Source organism: Mytilus galloprovincialis, chromosome 2 (genome assembly GCF_965363235.1).
Source record: "Mytilus galloprovincialis chromosome 2, xbMytGall1.hap1.1, whole genome shotgun sequence".
NCBI lineage: Eukaryota > Metazoa > Mollusca > Bivalvia > Mytilida > Mytilidae > Mytilus > Mytilus galloprovincialis.
The window spans coordinates 101,053,258-101,072,071 of NC_134839.1; the positions used below are offsets into that span (position 1 = coordinate 101,053,258).

The 18,814-nt window shown below is 32.9% G+C and overlaps 1 protein-coding gene across 5 annotated transcripts in view; it reads left to right on the plus strand.

The window, feature by feature from the left end:
• Positions 1 to 18,814, plus strand: part of LOC143065149 (rifampicin phosphotransferase-like) — a 63,193-nt gene that overhangs the window by 12,796 nt on the left and 31,583 nt on the right. For all 5 annotated transcript variants that reach the window (XM_076238531.1, XM_076238532.1, XM_076238533.1 and 2 more), the window contains exons 14-22: positions 5,328 to 5,377; positions 6,270 to 6,433; positions 7,018 to 7,088; positions 7,599 to 7,663; positions 7,865 to 8,012; positions 13,708 to 13,825; positions 14,700 to 14,794; positions 15,621 to 15,692; positions 17,338 to 17,444. In XM_076238531.1, the coding sequence (XP_076094646.1) occupies positions 5,328 to 5,377; positions 6,270 to 6,433; positions 7,018 to 7,088; positions 7,599 to 7,663; positions 7,865 to 8,012; positions 13,708 to 13,825; positions 14,700 to 14,794; positions 15,621 to 15,692; positions 17,338 to 17,444 (890 nt within the window). The remainder of the gene's footprint in view (positions 1 to 5,327; positions 5,378 to 6,269; positions 6,434 to 7,017; positions 7,089 to 7,598; positions 7,664 to 7,864; positions 8,013 to 13,707; positions 13,826 to 14,699; positions 14,795 to 15,620; positions 15,693 to 17,337; positions 17,445 to 18,814) is intronic.

Here is an 18,814-nt window from a genome sequence, read left to right on the forward strand (position 1 = left end):
AAAAGAAGCTAGTTTCTTTAGACTGATACGATAAATAAATGGTTTTAATATGCTTTAAAGTGAACTAAAGGAGATGATGTGCAACTTCCGGTTAAGTAAATGTTGCTTCGGGTCTTATTTTATAGCTTCTTTCACACTGATTCCAAAAATATATAGTTTCATATGCTTTTGTCTGTAAACCTGGATATTCTTGACCACTTCCGGTTTACAGAAAGTCACTTCTAGTCTTAAATGTATTTAAATTAAAAAAATATATCAATTCTGAGTACTTTTATATGAAAAAAGTGCAAAAAACCTACTTCTGGTTTTCTCAAGGTCACTTCCTGTTTTCATTTTTCAAGGTCATATGTCACCTAATCTTTAGTTCTTTATAATGAACTTAGTTGAAGTTATAATCAAATAACATTATATTAAGACATTTCAGGAGCATTAACTCTTATAAGATGCCATTAGAATGTATCAAACCAAATGTAACATATCTTCATTACAATAAAGCAAACATTTTGCACTTGTTCTTTTATATGTATCTTTCAAATTGTCAGAGAAAATGCAAAAACAAGCAAAAGCCACAATTGAGAACTTGACCTTGACCTTTGACCTTGACCTCATTTTCTGATTTAGGACCTAGGAGCCTCAAATAAAAACATTCCAGGGTTATACAGTTAATGGTTGATGAGTTGAAAACACATACCGACAAATTTATTGTCTAAAGGTTGATAACTCCTATAATATATCATTGAATCACTTCGATCCAAATTAGCCAAATATTCCTGAGGATGTAACGAACAATTTGTAAAAAAAATTTTGTCGCTCTCTTTTTTTGTTACGTAGGAGATACAAACAGATGATAAACAGTGAATAGGGAGATAACTCTTACAAAGAAAATGATTCGGCTTAGCAGGGTGAAATTTAAAAGCGCATTAACTATACGATACAATATGAGAAATATCTAAGCGACATATTGCGAAACAAACATTTATCGTGAGAACATTGGCGGAAAAAATAGTAAAAAAATAATTGTAATAATTAAAAACCAATTGTTCAGAGAACAATTGAAAGTCTTTCCACATCAAAGTTATTGAAAAGAAGCTAGTTCCGGTTTACTCAAAGTTAAAATTGGCACGCAATTATAAGTTTCTTCATACTGATGAGATAAATAAATAGTTTCTATATACTTTTGAGTGAAATAAGGGATATTATATGCTTCTTCTGGTGAAGTAAATGTCTCTTCGGTCTCATATGATAGCTTCTTTCACACTTATTCCAAAAAAATAACGTTTTTTATTCTTTTGCTTGTAAACCAGGAGATAATTGGCCACTTTCGGTTTATGAAAAGTCACTTCTAGTCTTTTTTGATAAGTTAATGTATTTAAATTACAAAATACATGGATTCCGAGTACTATTTCCATGTAAAAAGTGCAAAAATGGCTACTTCCGGTTTTCTGAAGGTCACTTCCGGTTGTCATTTTTCAAGGTCATATGTCAACTAACCTTTTGTTAAAGGTCAAATTGCTATATAATGAACCAAGTTGAAGTAATAATCAATAAAACTAATAATAAGACATTTCAGGGGCACTAACTCCTATAAGATGCCATTAGATTGTTTCAAACCAAATGTAACATATCTTTATTACAATTCAGCAAACATTTTGCACTTATACTTTTATATATATCTTAAAAGTGTTGGAGAAAATGCAAAAACAAGTAAAAGTCAAAATTGAGAACTTGACCTTGACCTTTGACCTTGACCTCATTTTCTTAGTAAGGACCTAGGGGCCTCAAATAAAAACATTCCAGTGGTATACCGTTATATATGCCCACATTTAATAAACAGTGAATAGGGAGATTACTCTTACAAAGAAAATTGTACGGCTAAGAATGGATGAAAATAAAAAGCGCATAAACTGTATGATACTATAAAACAAGTATCTTAGCGACAAATTGCGAAACAAAAATTTTACGCGATAACAAAATTTGGCAGAAGAAAATTAATAAAATAATAATAATAATAATCAGAACATATACAATAAAAGTGGAAAGACTTAATAATCAGAACAAATACAGTAAGTCTTTCCACAGAAAATTAATCTTCATTTTCTCAGTATAAAAATATGAAAATATTTTCTGTCAAACAACACCTGCAAGTTAAAATCTGTAACAGAAACCATAATCTTTTACAATAATGGTAATGACAAGGAAGATGATTGATTAAGTTCTCCAAACAATTCAACTTTATCTGTTTTAATTTTTGGAAAGTTTGGTATAGCTTGCTATAGCAATAAACTTTCATTAGGCATCGACCTCTAACCGGAAGTGACAGACTATCTTACTTTTGTGTCCTTCTTCTAGATAATGTAGTACTGGTGTTTGAAAACTATTAATAGAAAGATGCTTTTGAAATTTTAAGATTTCCTATTTTGATAGCATACAGATTGAATTAAAATATACTGAATTTTCATCAATAAATCAAATAATTCAACTTCATTTTGAAAATGGCGAACAAACAATACTTATTTACTACGAGGATCTTCGCTTCGCAGAAAGTAAAATCGGTTCACACACGAGTTATGCTTTTATCGGTATTCTCCAGACATGCGTCAGATCCATATATGTGTGCCTCCAGACGGGAGTACTATAATCCCGGTTTCAAAGGTTTCTTACCTTCCTCCGGTTGAAGAGAAAATTAATACCGTGTTTAAAATATTTATTTTTTATGAATGAACATTTTTCGACGCTTACTACAATTTTTACAAATGTTTATTCAATACGTAAAATCCCGAGAGTATCGAAAGTAACATGGTGTCTTATCTAATCTCGGCCCACAACAATCTCGGACTATAATAAACTTGGCCTTCTACATATTCAGCATTAGAAAATCGGACTAGTATAACAAAATTTGTAATTATACTACTTGCTATTAAGACTCATAAACAAAGTTTTTGCTCAGTTCTTATTATTTTTCTTCTTGGGGTCTATTTAGGTGTATTTTGAGGGGACCAACAGAAGGGAGTAATTTTCTATAGAATTCTTAGGGATTTTTTTTTATAAATTTTCAAATGACTATAACTTGAAAACAGTGAGTGACAGACACACATGGTTTTTAGTAATGACCACAGGACCATAAAACAAATCAAATTAGATTTAGGTTGAGTCCATGGGTCACCCAACCCATCCCCTCATGTTAGACAACTTACAAACAGTCAAGATCCCAACCCCTAAACCATATATATTCTTATACGGTACAATAAAACAAATCAAAGGAAATAAAAGGCGAGTCCCATGGGGTCACCCAACCCCCTTGTTGGTTGAGAACTTGTAAACCTTTGAGGTCCCCACCCATAATATTTTTGTATGTGGCAACAAAACAAATCAAATGCAATAAAGTGGAAGTCCTTTTGGGTGACCCCGTCAGCCCCACCCCCTCATGTTTGAGAACTTGGACACGGTTGAGATCCCCACCCCTAAACCCTATATATGTTTGTATGGCGCAACAAAACAAATCAAATGAAATAAAGTGGGAGTCCCTTTGGGTCAGCCCCATCCCCTCTTATTTGAGAACTTGGAAATGTTCAAGATCCTAACCCCTTAACCATATATATTCTTGTACTGGACAATAAAACAAATCAAATGAAATAGAAGGCGAGTTCCCAGGGGTCACTCCCACCCCCTTGTTGTTTGAGAACTTGTAAACGGTTGAGATCCCCACCCATAAACCATATATATTTTTGTATGGGACAATAAAATAAATCAGATGAAATATAGAAGAAGTCCACAGGGGTGACCCCACCCCCCTTCTTTTTGAAAACTTGTAAACGGTTGAGATCCCCACCCCTAAACCATATATATTCTTTTATGGGGCAACACAACAAATCAAATGAAATATAGTGGGAGTCCCTCTGGGTCATCCCCACCCCCTCATGTTTGAGAACTTTTAAACGATTGAGATCCCCATCCCTTAACCATATATATTCTTGTATTGAACAATAAAATGAATAAATTGAAATATAAGGAGAGTCCCTCAGTGTCATCCCACCCCATCCTATTTGGAGAACTTGTTAACAGTCAAGATCCACCCCCTTCTTTTCGAAAACTGAAAACTGTCGAAATCCCCACACTGAAACTACATATATTCTTGTACGGAATAATAAAACAAATCAGATGAAATAAAAGGCTAGTCCCTTAGGGTAACTCTTACCCCTACCTCCTGCCTGTTTGAGAACTTGTAAACTGTCTAGATCCCCACCCCTAAATCATGAATAATACTGTACATGATTTCAAGAAGATTTGAATGACATTCAGGTGTAATACCTAGACGTCACTTGTGCATATCACTTTACTAAACCAGACAAATTTGTATTGGACTTTGCCCAATGTCAGGCGACCGTGGGAATGACTAATTTTGTGAGCTTTGTTTGGGAGACTTCATAGCAGCATCCTGTTACAATTATTTCAAAGATAAAGTTTTTTTTTGTTTTTTTTAAAGTTAACCACGCAATCTACACACATTTACAATCTATTTGAAATATTACAATCTACCGTTGCAAACTCACACAGGTGCTATCCAGCACTTTGATTATATCACAAAGCTAAACATGTAATAAAAACAAATTGGTCGGAAAATGTAGACACTACAGAATTCTGTTTAAAAACTAAACTAAAATGAAGTATTGTTTCAAATATTTCACATTTAAGAGCATACGATTTGCATTTTTAGTGATTTTTACAGACCAACAGCCTGGTGGGACATCCTTATTTATATTTGTTTATGCTTCTTGTTTGGTATAAATTTTTGAACAAAAACTATTGAATTAAATTCCATGTGTGAATCATTTCGTTAGAGTCTCTATTAAAGAACTCTTTTTGAAAAGGACATATAAGGGATGATCCTTAATAGATAGCCTCTATTTATACCATTGTATTACTTGATTTATTTCACTTGACTGGGCGGGATTAACCGGTTCGCTTATTAAAGACCAGTCCATCTATAGACAGGCGTTTTGGGATAAACTCATCAGTGAAGTGTCCAGTTATTCGTCTCATATCATATACTCAGTTCATTTGTATATCCGTTCGGTGACACTGATAGGTGATTAGAAATCAATAATAATTATAACGGCAATCAACCTTATCGCACACATCTTCAAATAGACTGTCCTAATGCAAATTTAAACATAAGCTCTGCCAGATCAGTTGAAATAACATTGGCAATAAATTCATCAAACTTCAGCTTATATGAAGCTCAATGTGGAATGAAAATTAATTCTTTTATGTTCACGGCTTGATATCTAATTTACTTGTTACAGAAAAGTAAATGCCTTTGTTTTTAGATTAACCAAGATATAAGCAAATCAGTGGACAAAATCATTGCTATTTTAAGGTAAGTAAAATATCATGTTAACCAGTAGTCTAGTACCATTGTATTTATTTATCCATCATCATCATTTACCAAGTTTTCAACTTGTATTTGAATACATTATATACTATAAAGGAGTTAATACAAGTAATTTGTATATTGAAATTAACACAATCAATGCAAATAATTAGGTATCAACATTCAAATGTTATCAATACCAGTAACAGTTGTGGTTGCTCAGGCTTTTTCAGAGCCTAACAGAAAACCACCATGATGATATTGATATAGGTCAAGGATGGAGGACATTTTCAAACCCAAACAGAAAAACATTTGTGTTTATCATGTAATAAAGTTTATAGGATCTGGCCTTTTCTATATCACATACTTCCATCCTTAAAAGACACACGAGAAAGCCCTACAGCTGATTCAATTTTTGAATTTGGAAAAGGTGTTTATTTGTCAGCAAACTGCATGCATGGATTTTTGTATGTGTATTTTCCCAGTACCTTTTCCATCTTATAGATTTTTTTCTATGGAGAATTTTAAAGTGTTGCTGGCAGATCTTTCATAGTCTCTGTTAAATTCAAACACAGCATGTCTATATTTGATCATTTACATTGTAGAGACTTTTGTCTATTATTTAAATCTATATTGACCTCTAGATGTTTTTTCAGAATGTTTTGGGCCATTGGGTTATTCTCTCCGTTTAATTTAACACACATCTCCTTTGCATCATTTTTACAACTACAAATCTATTGCTGGATCCCAATTTTATGCATTTTTCTCATATGTTGGTTGACCTTGAAAATAAATATTCAGCAAAATACTAATTTGATAGTCTTGTATACCATATCTACATTGGAAAAACTATGGAATAAAATATATAAGAATAGAATACAAACTACTTTATACTTAGGGATGGTTGCCATGACAACTTAAAGAGTGCATGTTCAGATACAGTAGAAATGATAGCCACCACAGCAATGTGTTCTGATGTTACCTCTGCAATTACACAAATGTTGAAAACAGTGTTTGTGGATGCTGACAAAACATATTTTGCCATCAGATCCTCTGCTTCAGGTAATAGTACTGTGGATTTATTATTATTTTTTTAATATCAATTTTTTGAGGATTTCGTGGTAATCTATGAACCACGAATTTAAATTTCCAAAAAATTACAAATGTTATATAGAAATGTATGGAGACTTTGGCAAAACCACAAAATCAAATACTTTTCCTCAATCTACGAAAGTTGGTACCCATGAAAATAAATAAATCCACTGTATATAGATATATCATAAACTAATTTGTTTAGATAACGTCCAATAATAAACTAATTTGTTTAGATAACGTCCAATTAAAATACTGGTTTAGATAACGTCCAATTAAAATACTGGTTTAGATAACGTCCAATTAAAATACTGTGGATTCGTTTATTTTTGTGGATACCAATTTTCATGGATTGAGGAAAACTTGCATATTTGTTAATATTTGATTTTGGGGTTTTCCAAAAGTCTGCAATCAATTATACAGCATATTTACAACAGTTAAATTCATAGTTTTCCTGTACTATTTTAAGTGCAGTAGATTAAACATTTAAAAATGTTTAAAATAATGTCCCGATTACATTGTACTATAGTGTAAAGCTTGTCATATGATTGTAGGAGAGGATGGGACAGAGGCTTCATCTGCAGGTCAAATGGAAACTTATCTAGGGGTCAGAGGAGAGAAAGAGGTGAGTACAATGTTAAACAAGACAGTTATAAACATCATAGTGTTAAATGAGAGAAATAGGAAAATACACTTCATCTGCACATGAAAATGTATGTTTGTAAGAGATAGAAAGAAATTATAATTATGATCAAACTTATCTTGGTGTTAAATTAGAAAAGGATATATATATTGGGTATCATCTGCAGTACAAGTAGAATCTGATCATGGTGTTAGAGGTTTTTCCTTACTGGATATCACAAAATGTTTTAGAAATTTTAAAATACCCGGTAGGAGAAAATGTCCGATGTCTCTGTGCAAAACTCCAAAAGCAACATTTTTTTCATCAATAGGTAAAGTGATGCAAAGCATTGTTTAAAGGTAACAAAATCTTGAATCAATGACCTCAGAATCACAAATAGCCATACAGTCAATACAAACTATTGACCCCATCATAATATGATTCAGGCTTTTTTGTCTTGGCATGATACAGATTAAGTTAGGTATAAAGTAATATTCAGTGTCCTTTTTACAGGTAATTGATGCAGTGAGGAAATGCTGGGCTTCAGGGTTTACTTATCAAGCAGTGCAGTATAGAAGGTATGCATGTTGGAAAAAAAAAACTTATCAAAAATATTTCTTTAGTTGAAAGAAATTAGCACCTTAAAAAGAAATGTAGGGATATTTAAAAACAATTTATGCATTTAAAGTCGAATTCTTTCCTCTGTTGTAAAGAACAAAAAAGTTTATAAATTTAACTGTTTGTTTTCTTATACATTTACTAAACTATTACTTTTACAGAATGAATGGGCAACACATCAAAGTGTGTGTAGGTGTGGTTATACAAGAAATGGTCAAATCAGAAGTGTCTGGTGTTTTGTTCACCAACCATCCTGTTACAGGCTCAGCCAATCAGATTACTTTGAATGCATCATATGGATTAGGAGAGGTGAGATTGTTATGAAATATGCATCCAAGGAAAATTCTTTTGTTCAACAATTCTTTCTTGATTGATGGTGTGAACTCTGTGATATAGAAATTGGACTCAGTTTCTCCCAACTGAGGGCAACAACAATCTCCTGCAAGGTCTTTTGACGGATGACCAGGATGTATCAAATACACAAAACATGTTAACAAAGTTCCAGCCTCCTAGCATTATTTGTTAAAAAGTGACTTTATTGGGTAATGGTGCTGAAGCTGAATTGTTATAACCCTTCTCAACTTTCAGTATATTTCCTGTGGCATTCAAAACTCTCATTTTTTTATTAATCATTTACCATGACCCCCATTTGAGATTAATCACCTTAATATGATTCCTTTTTTAGCTCACCTGGCCCGAAGGGCCAAGTGAGCTTTTCTCATCACTTGGCCAAATTTAACCAAACTTGGTCACAATCATCATTGGGGTATCTAGTTTAAAAAATGTGTTCTGTGACCCAGCCAACCAACCAAGATGGCCGCCATGGCTAAAAATAGAACATTGGGGTAAAATGCAGTTTTTGGCTTATAACTCAAAAACCAAAGCATTTAGAGCAAATCTGACATTGGGTGAAATTGTTTATCAGGTCAAGATCTGTCTGCCCTGAAATTTTCAGATGAATCAGACAACCCGTTGTTGGGTTGCTGCACCTAAAATGGTAATTTTAAGGAAATTTTACTGTTTTTGGTTATTATCTTGAATATTATTATAGATAGAGATAAACTGTAAACAGCAATAATGTTCAGTAAAGTAAGATTTACAAATAAGTCAACGTGACCGAAATGATCAGTTGACCCCTTTAGGAGTTATTGCCCTTTATAGTCAATTTTTAACCATTTTTTGTAAATCTTAGTAATCTTTTACAAAAATCTTCTCCTCTGAAACTACTGGCCCAAATAAATCCACACTTGGCCACAATCATCTTTGGGGTATCTAGTTTAAAAAATATGTCCGGTGACCCGACCATCTAACCAAGACGGCCGCCATGGCTAAAAATAGAACATAGGGGTAAAATGCAGTTTTTGGCTTATAACTCAAAAACCAAAGCATTTAGAGCAAATCTGACAAGGGTAAAATTGTTTATCAGGTCAAGATCTATCTGCCCTGAAATTTTCAGATGAATCGGACAACCCGTTGTTGGGTTGCTGCCCCTAAATTGGTAATTTTAAAGAAATTTTACTGTTTTTATACGCCCGTCGTCTTTTAGACGGGACGTATTATGGTATACCATTGTCCGTCCGTCTGTCCGTCCGTCGTCCACACTTCGGACAATAACTCAAAATCTTTCACCAATTTCCATGAAACTTAAGTGAATTGTTTATATCTATTGACGTAAGCTCCCTTTTGTTTTTTTTTAATTTCAGATTTTAAGTTTTGGATTTATGGGGCTTTATTCATAAAAAAGGGGGGATTTTCAACACTTCGGACAATAACTCAAAAAGGCTTTCACCAATGTCCATGAAACTTTGGTGAATTGTTTATATCTATTGATGTAAGCTCCCTTTCAATTTTTATAAATTTCAGATTTTAAGTTTTGGATTTATGGGGCTTTATTCATAAAAAAAGGGGGATTTTCAACACTTCGGACAATAACTCAAAAAGGCTTTCATCAATGTCCATGAAACTTTGGTGAATTGTTTATATCTATTGATGTAAGCTCCCTTTCAATTTTTATAAATTTCAGATTTTAAGTTTTGGATTTATGGGGCTTTATTCATAAAAAAAGGGGGATTTTCAACACTTCGGACAATAACTCAAAAAGGCTTTCACCAATGTCCATGAAACTTTGGTGAATTGTTTAATCTATTGATGTAAGCTCCCTTTCAATTTTTATAAATTTCAGATTTTAAGTTTTGGATTTATGGGGCTTTATTCATAAAAAAAAAGGGGGATTTTCAACACTTCGGACAATAACTCAAAAAGGCTTTCACCAATGTCCATGAAACTTTGGTGAATTGTTTAATCTATTGATGTAAGCTCCCTTTCAATTTTTATAAATTTCAGATTTTACATTTCCGTGTTATGAATTTTTGTGCTTAAAAACGGGGGGATTTTCCAATTTTGATACAATAACTAACACTTTCACAAAATTTTATGCAACTTTGATAAATTGTTTATATCTATTGACATAAGCTCCCTTTCCATTTTTATAAATTTTAGATTTTACGTTTTCTTAAGTAATGAATTTTTATACTTAAAAAAGGGGGATTTTATGAAACTTTGGTGAATATATTAATGTAACATCCCTTTTGATATGTATATATATTTCTAGTTGATCATATAAATTCATTTAAAGCATAAAAGACAAGTTAAAAGAGCAACGGGCGTATCATGCGCTAAAGCGCAGCCCTTTATTGGTTATTATCTTGAATATTATTATAGATAGAGATAAACTGTTAACAGCAATAATGTTCAGCTAAGTTAGATTTACAAATAAGTCAACATGACCGAAATGGTCAGTTGACCCCTTTAGGAGTTATTGCCCTTTATAGTCAATTTTTAACCATTTTTCGTAAATCTTTGTAATCTTTTACAAAAATCTTCTCCTCTGAAACTACTTTGCCAAATTAATCCAAACTTGGCCACAATCATCTTTGGGGTATCTAGTTTAAAAAATGTGTCCGGTGACCCGGCCATCCAACCAAGATGGCCGCCATGGCTAAAAATAGAACATAGGGGTAAAATGCAGTTTTTGGCTTATAACTGAAAAACCAAAGCATTTAGAGCAAATCAGACATGGGTAAAATTGTTTATCAGGTCAAAATGTATCTGCCCTGAAATTTTCAGATGAATCGGACAACCCGTTGTTGGGTTGCTGCCCCTAAATTGGTAATTTTAAGGAAATTTTACTGTTTTTGGTTATTATCTTGAATATTATTATAGATAGAGATAAACTTTAAACAGCAATAATGTACAGCAAAGTAAGATTTACAAATAAGTCAACATGACTGAAATGGTCAATTGACCCCTAAGGAGTTATTGTCCTTTATAGTCAATTTTTAACAATTTTTATAAAATTTGTAAATCTTTACTAACATTTTCCACTGAAACTACTGGGTCAAGTTCATTATAGATAGAGATAAATGTAAGCAGCAAGAATGTTCAGTAAAGTAAGACGTACAAACACATCACCATCACCAAAACACAATTTTGTCATGAATCCATCTGCTTCCTTTGTTTAATATTCACATAGACCAAGGTGAGCGACACAGGCTCTTTAGAGCCTCTAGTTTTATCTGCTGGAGCAATGGACACCAAGAACCAAACAATCAATTGAATTATATTTTTTTAGCTCACCTGGCCCAAAGGGCCAAGTGAGCTTTTCTCATCACTTTGCGTCCGGCGTCCGTCGTCCGGCGTCCGTCGTCCGTCGTCCGTCGTCCGTCGTCGTCCGGCGTTAGCTTTTACAAAAATCTTCTCCTCTGAAACTACTGGGCCAAATCAAACCAAACTTGGCCACAATCATCATTGGGGTATCTAGTTTAAAAAATGTGTGGCGTGACCCGGTCAACCAACCAAGATGGCCGCCACGGCTAAAAATAGAACATAGGGGTAAAATGCAGTTTTTGGCTTATAACTCAAAAACCAAAGCATTTAGAGCAAATCTGACATGGGGTAAAAATGTTTATCAGGTCAAGATCTATCTGCCCTGAAATTTTCAGATGAATCGGTCAATCGGTTGTTGGGTTGCTGCCCCTGAATTGGTAATTTTGAGGAAATTTTGCTGTTTTTGGTTATTATCTTGAATATTATTATAGATAGAGATAAACTGTAAACAGCAATAATGTTCAGCAAAGTAAGATCTACAAATAAGTCAACATGACCAAAATGGTCAGTTGACCCGTTTAGGAGTTATTGCCCTTTATAGTCAATTTTTAACCATTTTTCGTTAATTAAAGTAATCTTTTACAAAAATCTTCTCCTCTGAAACTACTGGGCCAAATTAATCCAAACTTGGCCACAATCATCTTTGGGGTATCTAGTTTAAAAAATGTGTGGCATGACCTGGTCAACCAACCAAGATGGCCGCCACGGCTAAAAATAGAACATAGGGGTAAAATGCAGTTTTTGGCTTATAACTCAAAAACCAAAGCATTTTGTGGAAATCTGACATGGGATTAAAATGTTTATCAGGTCAAGATCTATCTGCCCTGAAATTTTCAGATGAATCTGTCAATCGGTTGTTGGGTTGCTGCCCCTGAATTGGTAATTTTGAGGAAATTTTGCTGTTTTTGGTTATTATCTTGAATATTATTATAGATAGAGATAAACTGTAAACAGCAATAATGTTCAGCAAGGTAAGATCTACAAATAAGTCAATATGACCAAAATGGTCAGTTGACCCCTTTAGGAGTTATTGCCCTTTATAGTCAATTTTTAACCATTTTTCATAAATTAAAGTAATCTTTTACAAAAATCTTCTCCTCTGAAACTACTGGGCCAAATTAATCCAAACTTGGCCACAATCATCTTTTGGGTATCTAGTTTAGAAAATGTGTGGCGTGACCTGGTCAACCAACCAAGATGGCCGCCACGGCTAAAAATAGAACATAGGGGTAAAATGCAGTTTTTGGCTTATAACTCAAAAACCAAAGCATTTTGAGGAAATCTGACATGGGGATAAAAATGTTTATCAGGTCAAGATCTATCTGCCCTGAAATTTTCAGATGAATCGGTCAATCGGTTGTTGGGTTGATGCCCCTGAGTTGGTAATTTTGAGGAAATTTTGCTGTTTTTGGTTATTATCTTGAATATTATTATAGATAGAGATAAATTGTAAACAGCAATAATGTTCAGCAAAGTAAGATCTACAAATAAGTCAACATGACCAAAATGGTCAGTTGACCCCTTTAGGAGTTATTGCCCTTTATAGTCAATCTTTAACCATTTTTCATAAATCTAAGTAATCTTTTACAAAATCTCCACTGAAACTACTAGGCCACAATCATCTTTGGGGTATCTAGTTTGAAAAATGTGTCCGATGACCTGGCCATTCAACCAAGATGGCCGCCACGGCTAAAAATAGAACATAGGGGTAAAATGCAGTTTTTGGCTTATAACTATGAAACCAAAGCATCTAGAGCAAATCTGACAAGAAGTTAAATTGTTAATCAAGTCAATATCTATCTGCCCTGAATTTTTCAGATGAATTGGACAACTGGTTGTTGGGTTGCTGCCCTCAAATTGGTAATTTTTAAAGAAATTTTGCCGTTTTTGGTTATCTTGAATACTATTATAGATAGCGATAAACTGTAAACAGCAATAATGTTCAGCAAAGTAAGATCTACAAATAAGTCAACATGACCTAAATGGTCAATTGACCCCTTAAGGAGTTATTGCCCTTTATAGTCAATTTTTAACAATTTTCATTAATTTGGTAAATTTATGTAAATTTTTACCAAATATAGTTCTCTGTTACTAATGGGCAAAGTTCATTATAGATATAATTGTAAGAAGCAAAATCGTTCAGTAAAGTAAGAACTTCAAACACATCACCATCACCAAAATACAATTTTGTCATGAATCCATTTGTGTCCTTTGTTTAATATGCACATAGACCAAGGTGAGCGACACAGGCTCTTTAGAGCCTCTAGTTTTCATTCAAGTTTGTAGACATTTTCTTCTTTTTGAATAATGTTTATTTCTTTATTTCTTTTTTTTCTAGTCAGTTGTATCAGGAAAGACAACTCCTGACAGTATTTTTGTAAATAGATCCTGGGACAATCAGTTAAACATTGCTGAGAAATCATTGGGGGAAAAGCAAGTAGCTATGTCTATCAAAGGTATTAAAATTAAAATGCTAAGTGTATGTTCAAACTTGTGAAGTTTATATTTTAATTACTTTGGAATTCAAAATAAAAAAAGTTCATTACCCTATCCCCAGGTTAGGCCGCAACCATTTGATTTTCTGGGGGGGGTATGGTTTTTTTTTCTGTACAAACTTTTTTTTTCGCCTGCGGCGAAAAACAATCTATTTTTTTCGCGACAAGTCGAAAACAATTTTTTTCTTTCAATTTTAGCATTACATATAGTGGCAGCTGAGGGTGTAACAAACAATTTTTTTTTTTCAGAATTCAAAACAAATTATTTTTTTCTCCAAAAACTGGAAACAAACTTTTTTTTCCAAAAAAAACCATAGCCCCCCCCAGAAAATCAAATGGTTGCTGCCTTAAGTCTGTACTACATGGTTTATTTCAATGTCAATTTTGAAGGTTCAAAGCACTTGAAAAAAATTACTACTGTAGATTCAGAAATTATTGCGATTTTGTCATTTTAGACTTAAATGTGATTTTAATTTTTATGATTTTGAGAAAAATCCTGGTAAATTTATATGAAATATAACGCAATAATAAAAACCTTGCAATAATTTCTGAATTTACAGTATTCACAACTTCTGTTTTGGTTCTTCATGGTTTTCATTTTATGGTATTTGCAGGTTTGATATCAAACCTCTTTTATCTCACCTGGCCAGAAGCATGAAGAAGTTTACCACAAAAACAACTTTCGTTTGCAGTAATGGACTATATAAAAGGACTAGAAGAGGAAAATGTTCCATAAGTCCCAGATGACTGGTTCATTCCAATATGATATAACTATGTGTCAGACAGTAATAGTGTGGATAATGGTTTTATTAGAAAGTTTTATGTAATATTTCAGTTGGTGGAGGAGTGATAGAAGAAAAGATAGATAGAAAGGATACATGTTGCATGACAGATGAACAAATACTACAACTGTGCCATAAAGCTATACAGGTAATGTTGTACCAGTAAAATATTTCTTAAGTATGCTACAGCTGAATCCACTTTTCTATCCTTATCAGATTCTTATCAAGCATTTTTGTCATTATATTATGTAAGTTATCAGATTGTTTTATCTTTAATTACAGACTCTGTACAAAGGAATCTTATTTTAAGTATACAGTTCTAAAATATATAATACAGGTCACACTTTGTAAACTACTCTCGGATAGAAATTTGTTGTACTGTCAAGTAAATCAACTAAAAGAAGTTAAACTACAATTGCTGCAGTTTTTTTGCGAAAAGAAAATGCTTTTAGTTTTCTATTTAGACAAATTGTCAGTTACTTTTCTTTCAAATTTCACAGATTGTAAGTATGATTCTACTTCTTTTAGCTGCTCTTCTTTGATTGAGAACCACTATGTCCTGATAAAGAGTAGATAACCTGCCGAAAAAATGAAATACTTGTAAAGTTAACAGTCTATTAAGATTTTTATGCCCCACCTACGATAGTAGAGGGGCATTATGTTTTCTGGTCTGTGCATCCGTTTGTTCGTTCGCTGTTCGTTTGTTCATCTGTGCGTCCATTCGTCCCGCTTCAGGTTAAAGTTTTTGGTCAAGGTAGTTTTTGATGAAGTTGAAGTCCAATCAACTTGAAACTTAGTATACATGTTCTCTATGATATGATCTTTCTAATTTTAATGCCAAATTAAAGTATTGACACCAATTTCACGGTCCACGGAACATGTAAAATGATAGTGCGAGAGGGGCATCCGTGTACTATGGACACAGCCTTGTTTATAAATGTAATAATTGATATATTTTTTTAATTTTTTTACAGATTGAGAACTATTTTGGTAGTCCTAGAGATATAGAATGGGCAATGTTTGGTGGAAATTACTATTTGCTGCAGGTACACATCATTTCAACCACATTAATTGAATTTTCATAAAAAATATTGGTTGTTTTTGCGTCTCAATGTTGTAAAGGATCTTTTTGATAGACGCTTTTTGTTTTTTTTAAATTGAACATAATGGCATCATGGATCATAATATACATTTCAATTTTGACTGATGACTTCTCTTGCTTAAGGTGGTACCTAACACTACAGGGAGATAACTCTGTAAAATCAACTAAACGTTTTAATTATGTTGTGTTGTTAAGAGAATATTAAGCTTCTCAATGATCAAAATAAGTGTTTGTCAAACTGCTATATAACCTGTGTAATTTTTCTGATAAAACGGTTGGTTCAATTTTTTTAAAATTTTTATATTTTTGTCAAATGGTCAAAGTAAAAACTTTGTCAAAATTTTAAGAAAATTAAACGAGCCAAATTATTTTTAGTTAAAGTGTTTGGTACCATCTTTTAAAAGAGGCCAACTCACTTACTCAGGCTGAGTTGTCAAGCCAGTCAAACTATTTAACCACTTTTCTGTCGACATTGAGGTCAGGATTTTGAATCCAGTATGCTGCAGGTCAAACCAAATCCCCTTAACTTCACTGGAAGATTGAATATATATACATGTAATGAAGTTTGCACCTGCTATTATGGAATTGTTTAAGTAATTTTTCTCCTTTTTTAAGACTTTGAAACTTTTAGCAATATTTAGTCAAAAGTATTGCAACCAATCCATTTGAGACTTTGACCTTTTTCTTGCCCTTTCTTTGAATAAATGTGGAGTTTGGAAAACTCCTGTTCCAACTTTCTTGTTTTTCTTGCTGTGAGATGGACTATTTAGTTCAGTATGAGTATTGAAAATGATTAATTATCACAATATTAATTCTATCACAGAAAACATCATTGTTGTCAATTCCTTGTCTTGCCAAAAACAAATGTCATTTGAGACTAAATAGTTATTACCTTTTATATAAGGAAGGTGTATTAACACTTTTGGCTTCCTGGTTAGGACTGTTATAGTCACTTATATATAAACTGTTTGTGTTTGTATTATATGGACAAATGTCATTCTCTTTTCAGTATTTGTCTTATTTTATACAAATTTGTAAACAAGAAAACAACAATAGAAATATTTATTTTTTATTTGAATTTCTCAAAGTTCCATTAATCTTAATTTTTACATAATTTAAACATTACCGGTAACTAAGTATATAATGTCACAAGTCACAAGTCACTACATGCATAGTTTTATTTTTACATCAGAATAGAATATATATAGGAAGATGTGGTATGAGTGCCAATGAGACAACTCTCCATCCAAGTAACAATTTATAAAAGTAAACCATCATAGGTCAAGGTACAGCCTTCAACACAGATCTTTGGCTCACACCGAACAGCAAGCTATAAAGGGCCCAAAAAATTAATAGTGTGAAACCATTCAAATAGGAAATCCAAGGGTCTAATCTATATAAAAATGAGAAACAAGAAACACATATGAACTAAATAAAGAGACAACAACTACTGTACATCGGATTCCTGACTTAGGACAGGTGCAAACATAGAAGTTTGAATAGAAAATTTAAATATTATGTGACAGTTATAGTATGAACTAAATTACATTTTGTCCTAATGACATTTATTGTTTTAACAAATTTTTAAGGCTAGACCTATTACTGCCATGGACCACGAGACACATGAAGATATGTTACATGAGTTTGATGATCCTTTGGTAACGGGGAGGGAATTTCTCACAACTGGAAATATTGGGTATTGTTTGTTTATGGAAATATATTGCTTGAATACTATATGCAATAGGTCAACTATATGATTAGCATATTTGGTGTATTGAATGATTGTAAGGTGTACATTTATTTCTAGTTTGGTTCATCTGACCTTGACCTCATTTTCTTGGATCATGGTTAGCTTAAGGATGTACTTAGGTGAGGTTAGGTAAAAATTAAGATATTAAGAAATTAAAATTGATACTATAAGCTGGTAGAGCATCAATTAAGGATAGAGATAAGCTAAAAATATTGATAGGTCATGGACCTCCTTTTCGAGATATTTGAGATTTAAAATATGGTGGGAAAAGGCTGACTCAGACTTTTACCTTATATTTGCATTGGTATTATTCGGGTCTTAAAACAAAAGAAAGAAAATCAAGAATCTTCTAAAATTTTGGTAAATGACCTTCCATGAGCTATCAAGTCTTATATGAAAAAATAAATGGGTGTTATGGGGCAAAATATTTAACATTATATGGTATGGAAAAACACCAAGGAGTCCGAACATTTGACACAAATTCCAAAACCTCACCTAAGTACATCCTTAAGTGATAGAAGTAGTAAAGCTTAATATTGAGAACTTGCAACATAAAATGAATGATCAGTAAAGAAGGCAAAGTGCCTAACTTTTCAGTGTGTGCACTGATGTTTGTTTTTATGCCCCATTTATGGGCATTATAATTTCTGGTCTGTGCCTCTGTCTGTTTGTTCGTCTGGCTGTTCATCCATCCGGCCGTCCTTCCTTCTGTTTATCAGTCTGTCCCATTTCAGGTTAAAGTTTTAGTTAAAGTTTTTGGTCGAGGTAGTTTTTGATGAAGTTGAATTCCGATCAACTTAAAACTTAGTAAACATGTTCCCTATGATATGATCTTTTGTATTTTAATGCCAAATTAGAGATTTTATCCCATTTTCACGGTCCACTGAACATAGAAAATGATTGTGAGGATGGGGCATCCATGTGCCTGGGACACATTCTTGTTAGTTTGTATTTTGAAAGCTATAGGGGCTAGGTTAAAGTTTAAACTGCAAAAATGATCATGCACATTTTTTTTATCTGCTTTGACAATTTTCACAACCAACCTATTTGGAGTTATGAACCCTGAAATGTGAAATTGTTTTTTGCTGATTTGGCTTATTTGTGTATCTTATCTATAGAAGCTATGATTAAATTGTAAATGGCAAAAAATATCAGCAATCGCAAAAAGTAGCTACAGCATATGCATTTAAACGTCCTAATTAGCAAATTTGCGATTATTTTTCACAATATCAGCAATACATGTGAGCCTCTTGTTTATTAAGTAGTAGTAATGAAATAACACCAATATGATGGACAATTGTCATGATAAAGTAACA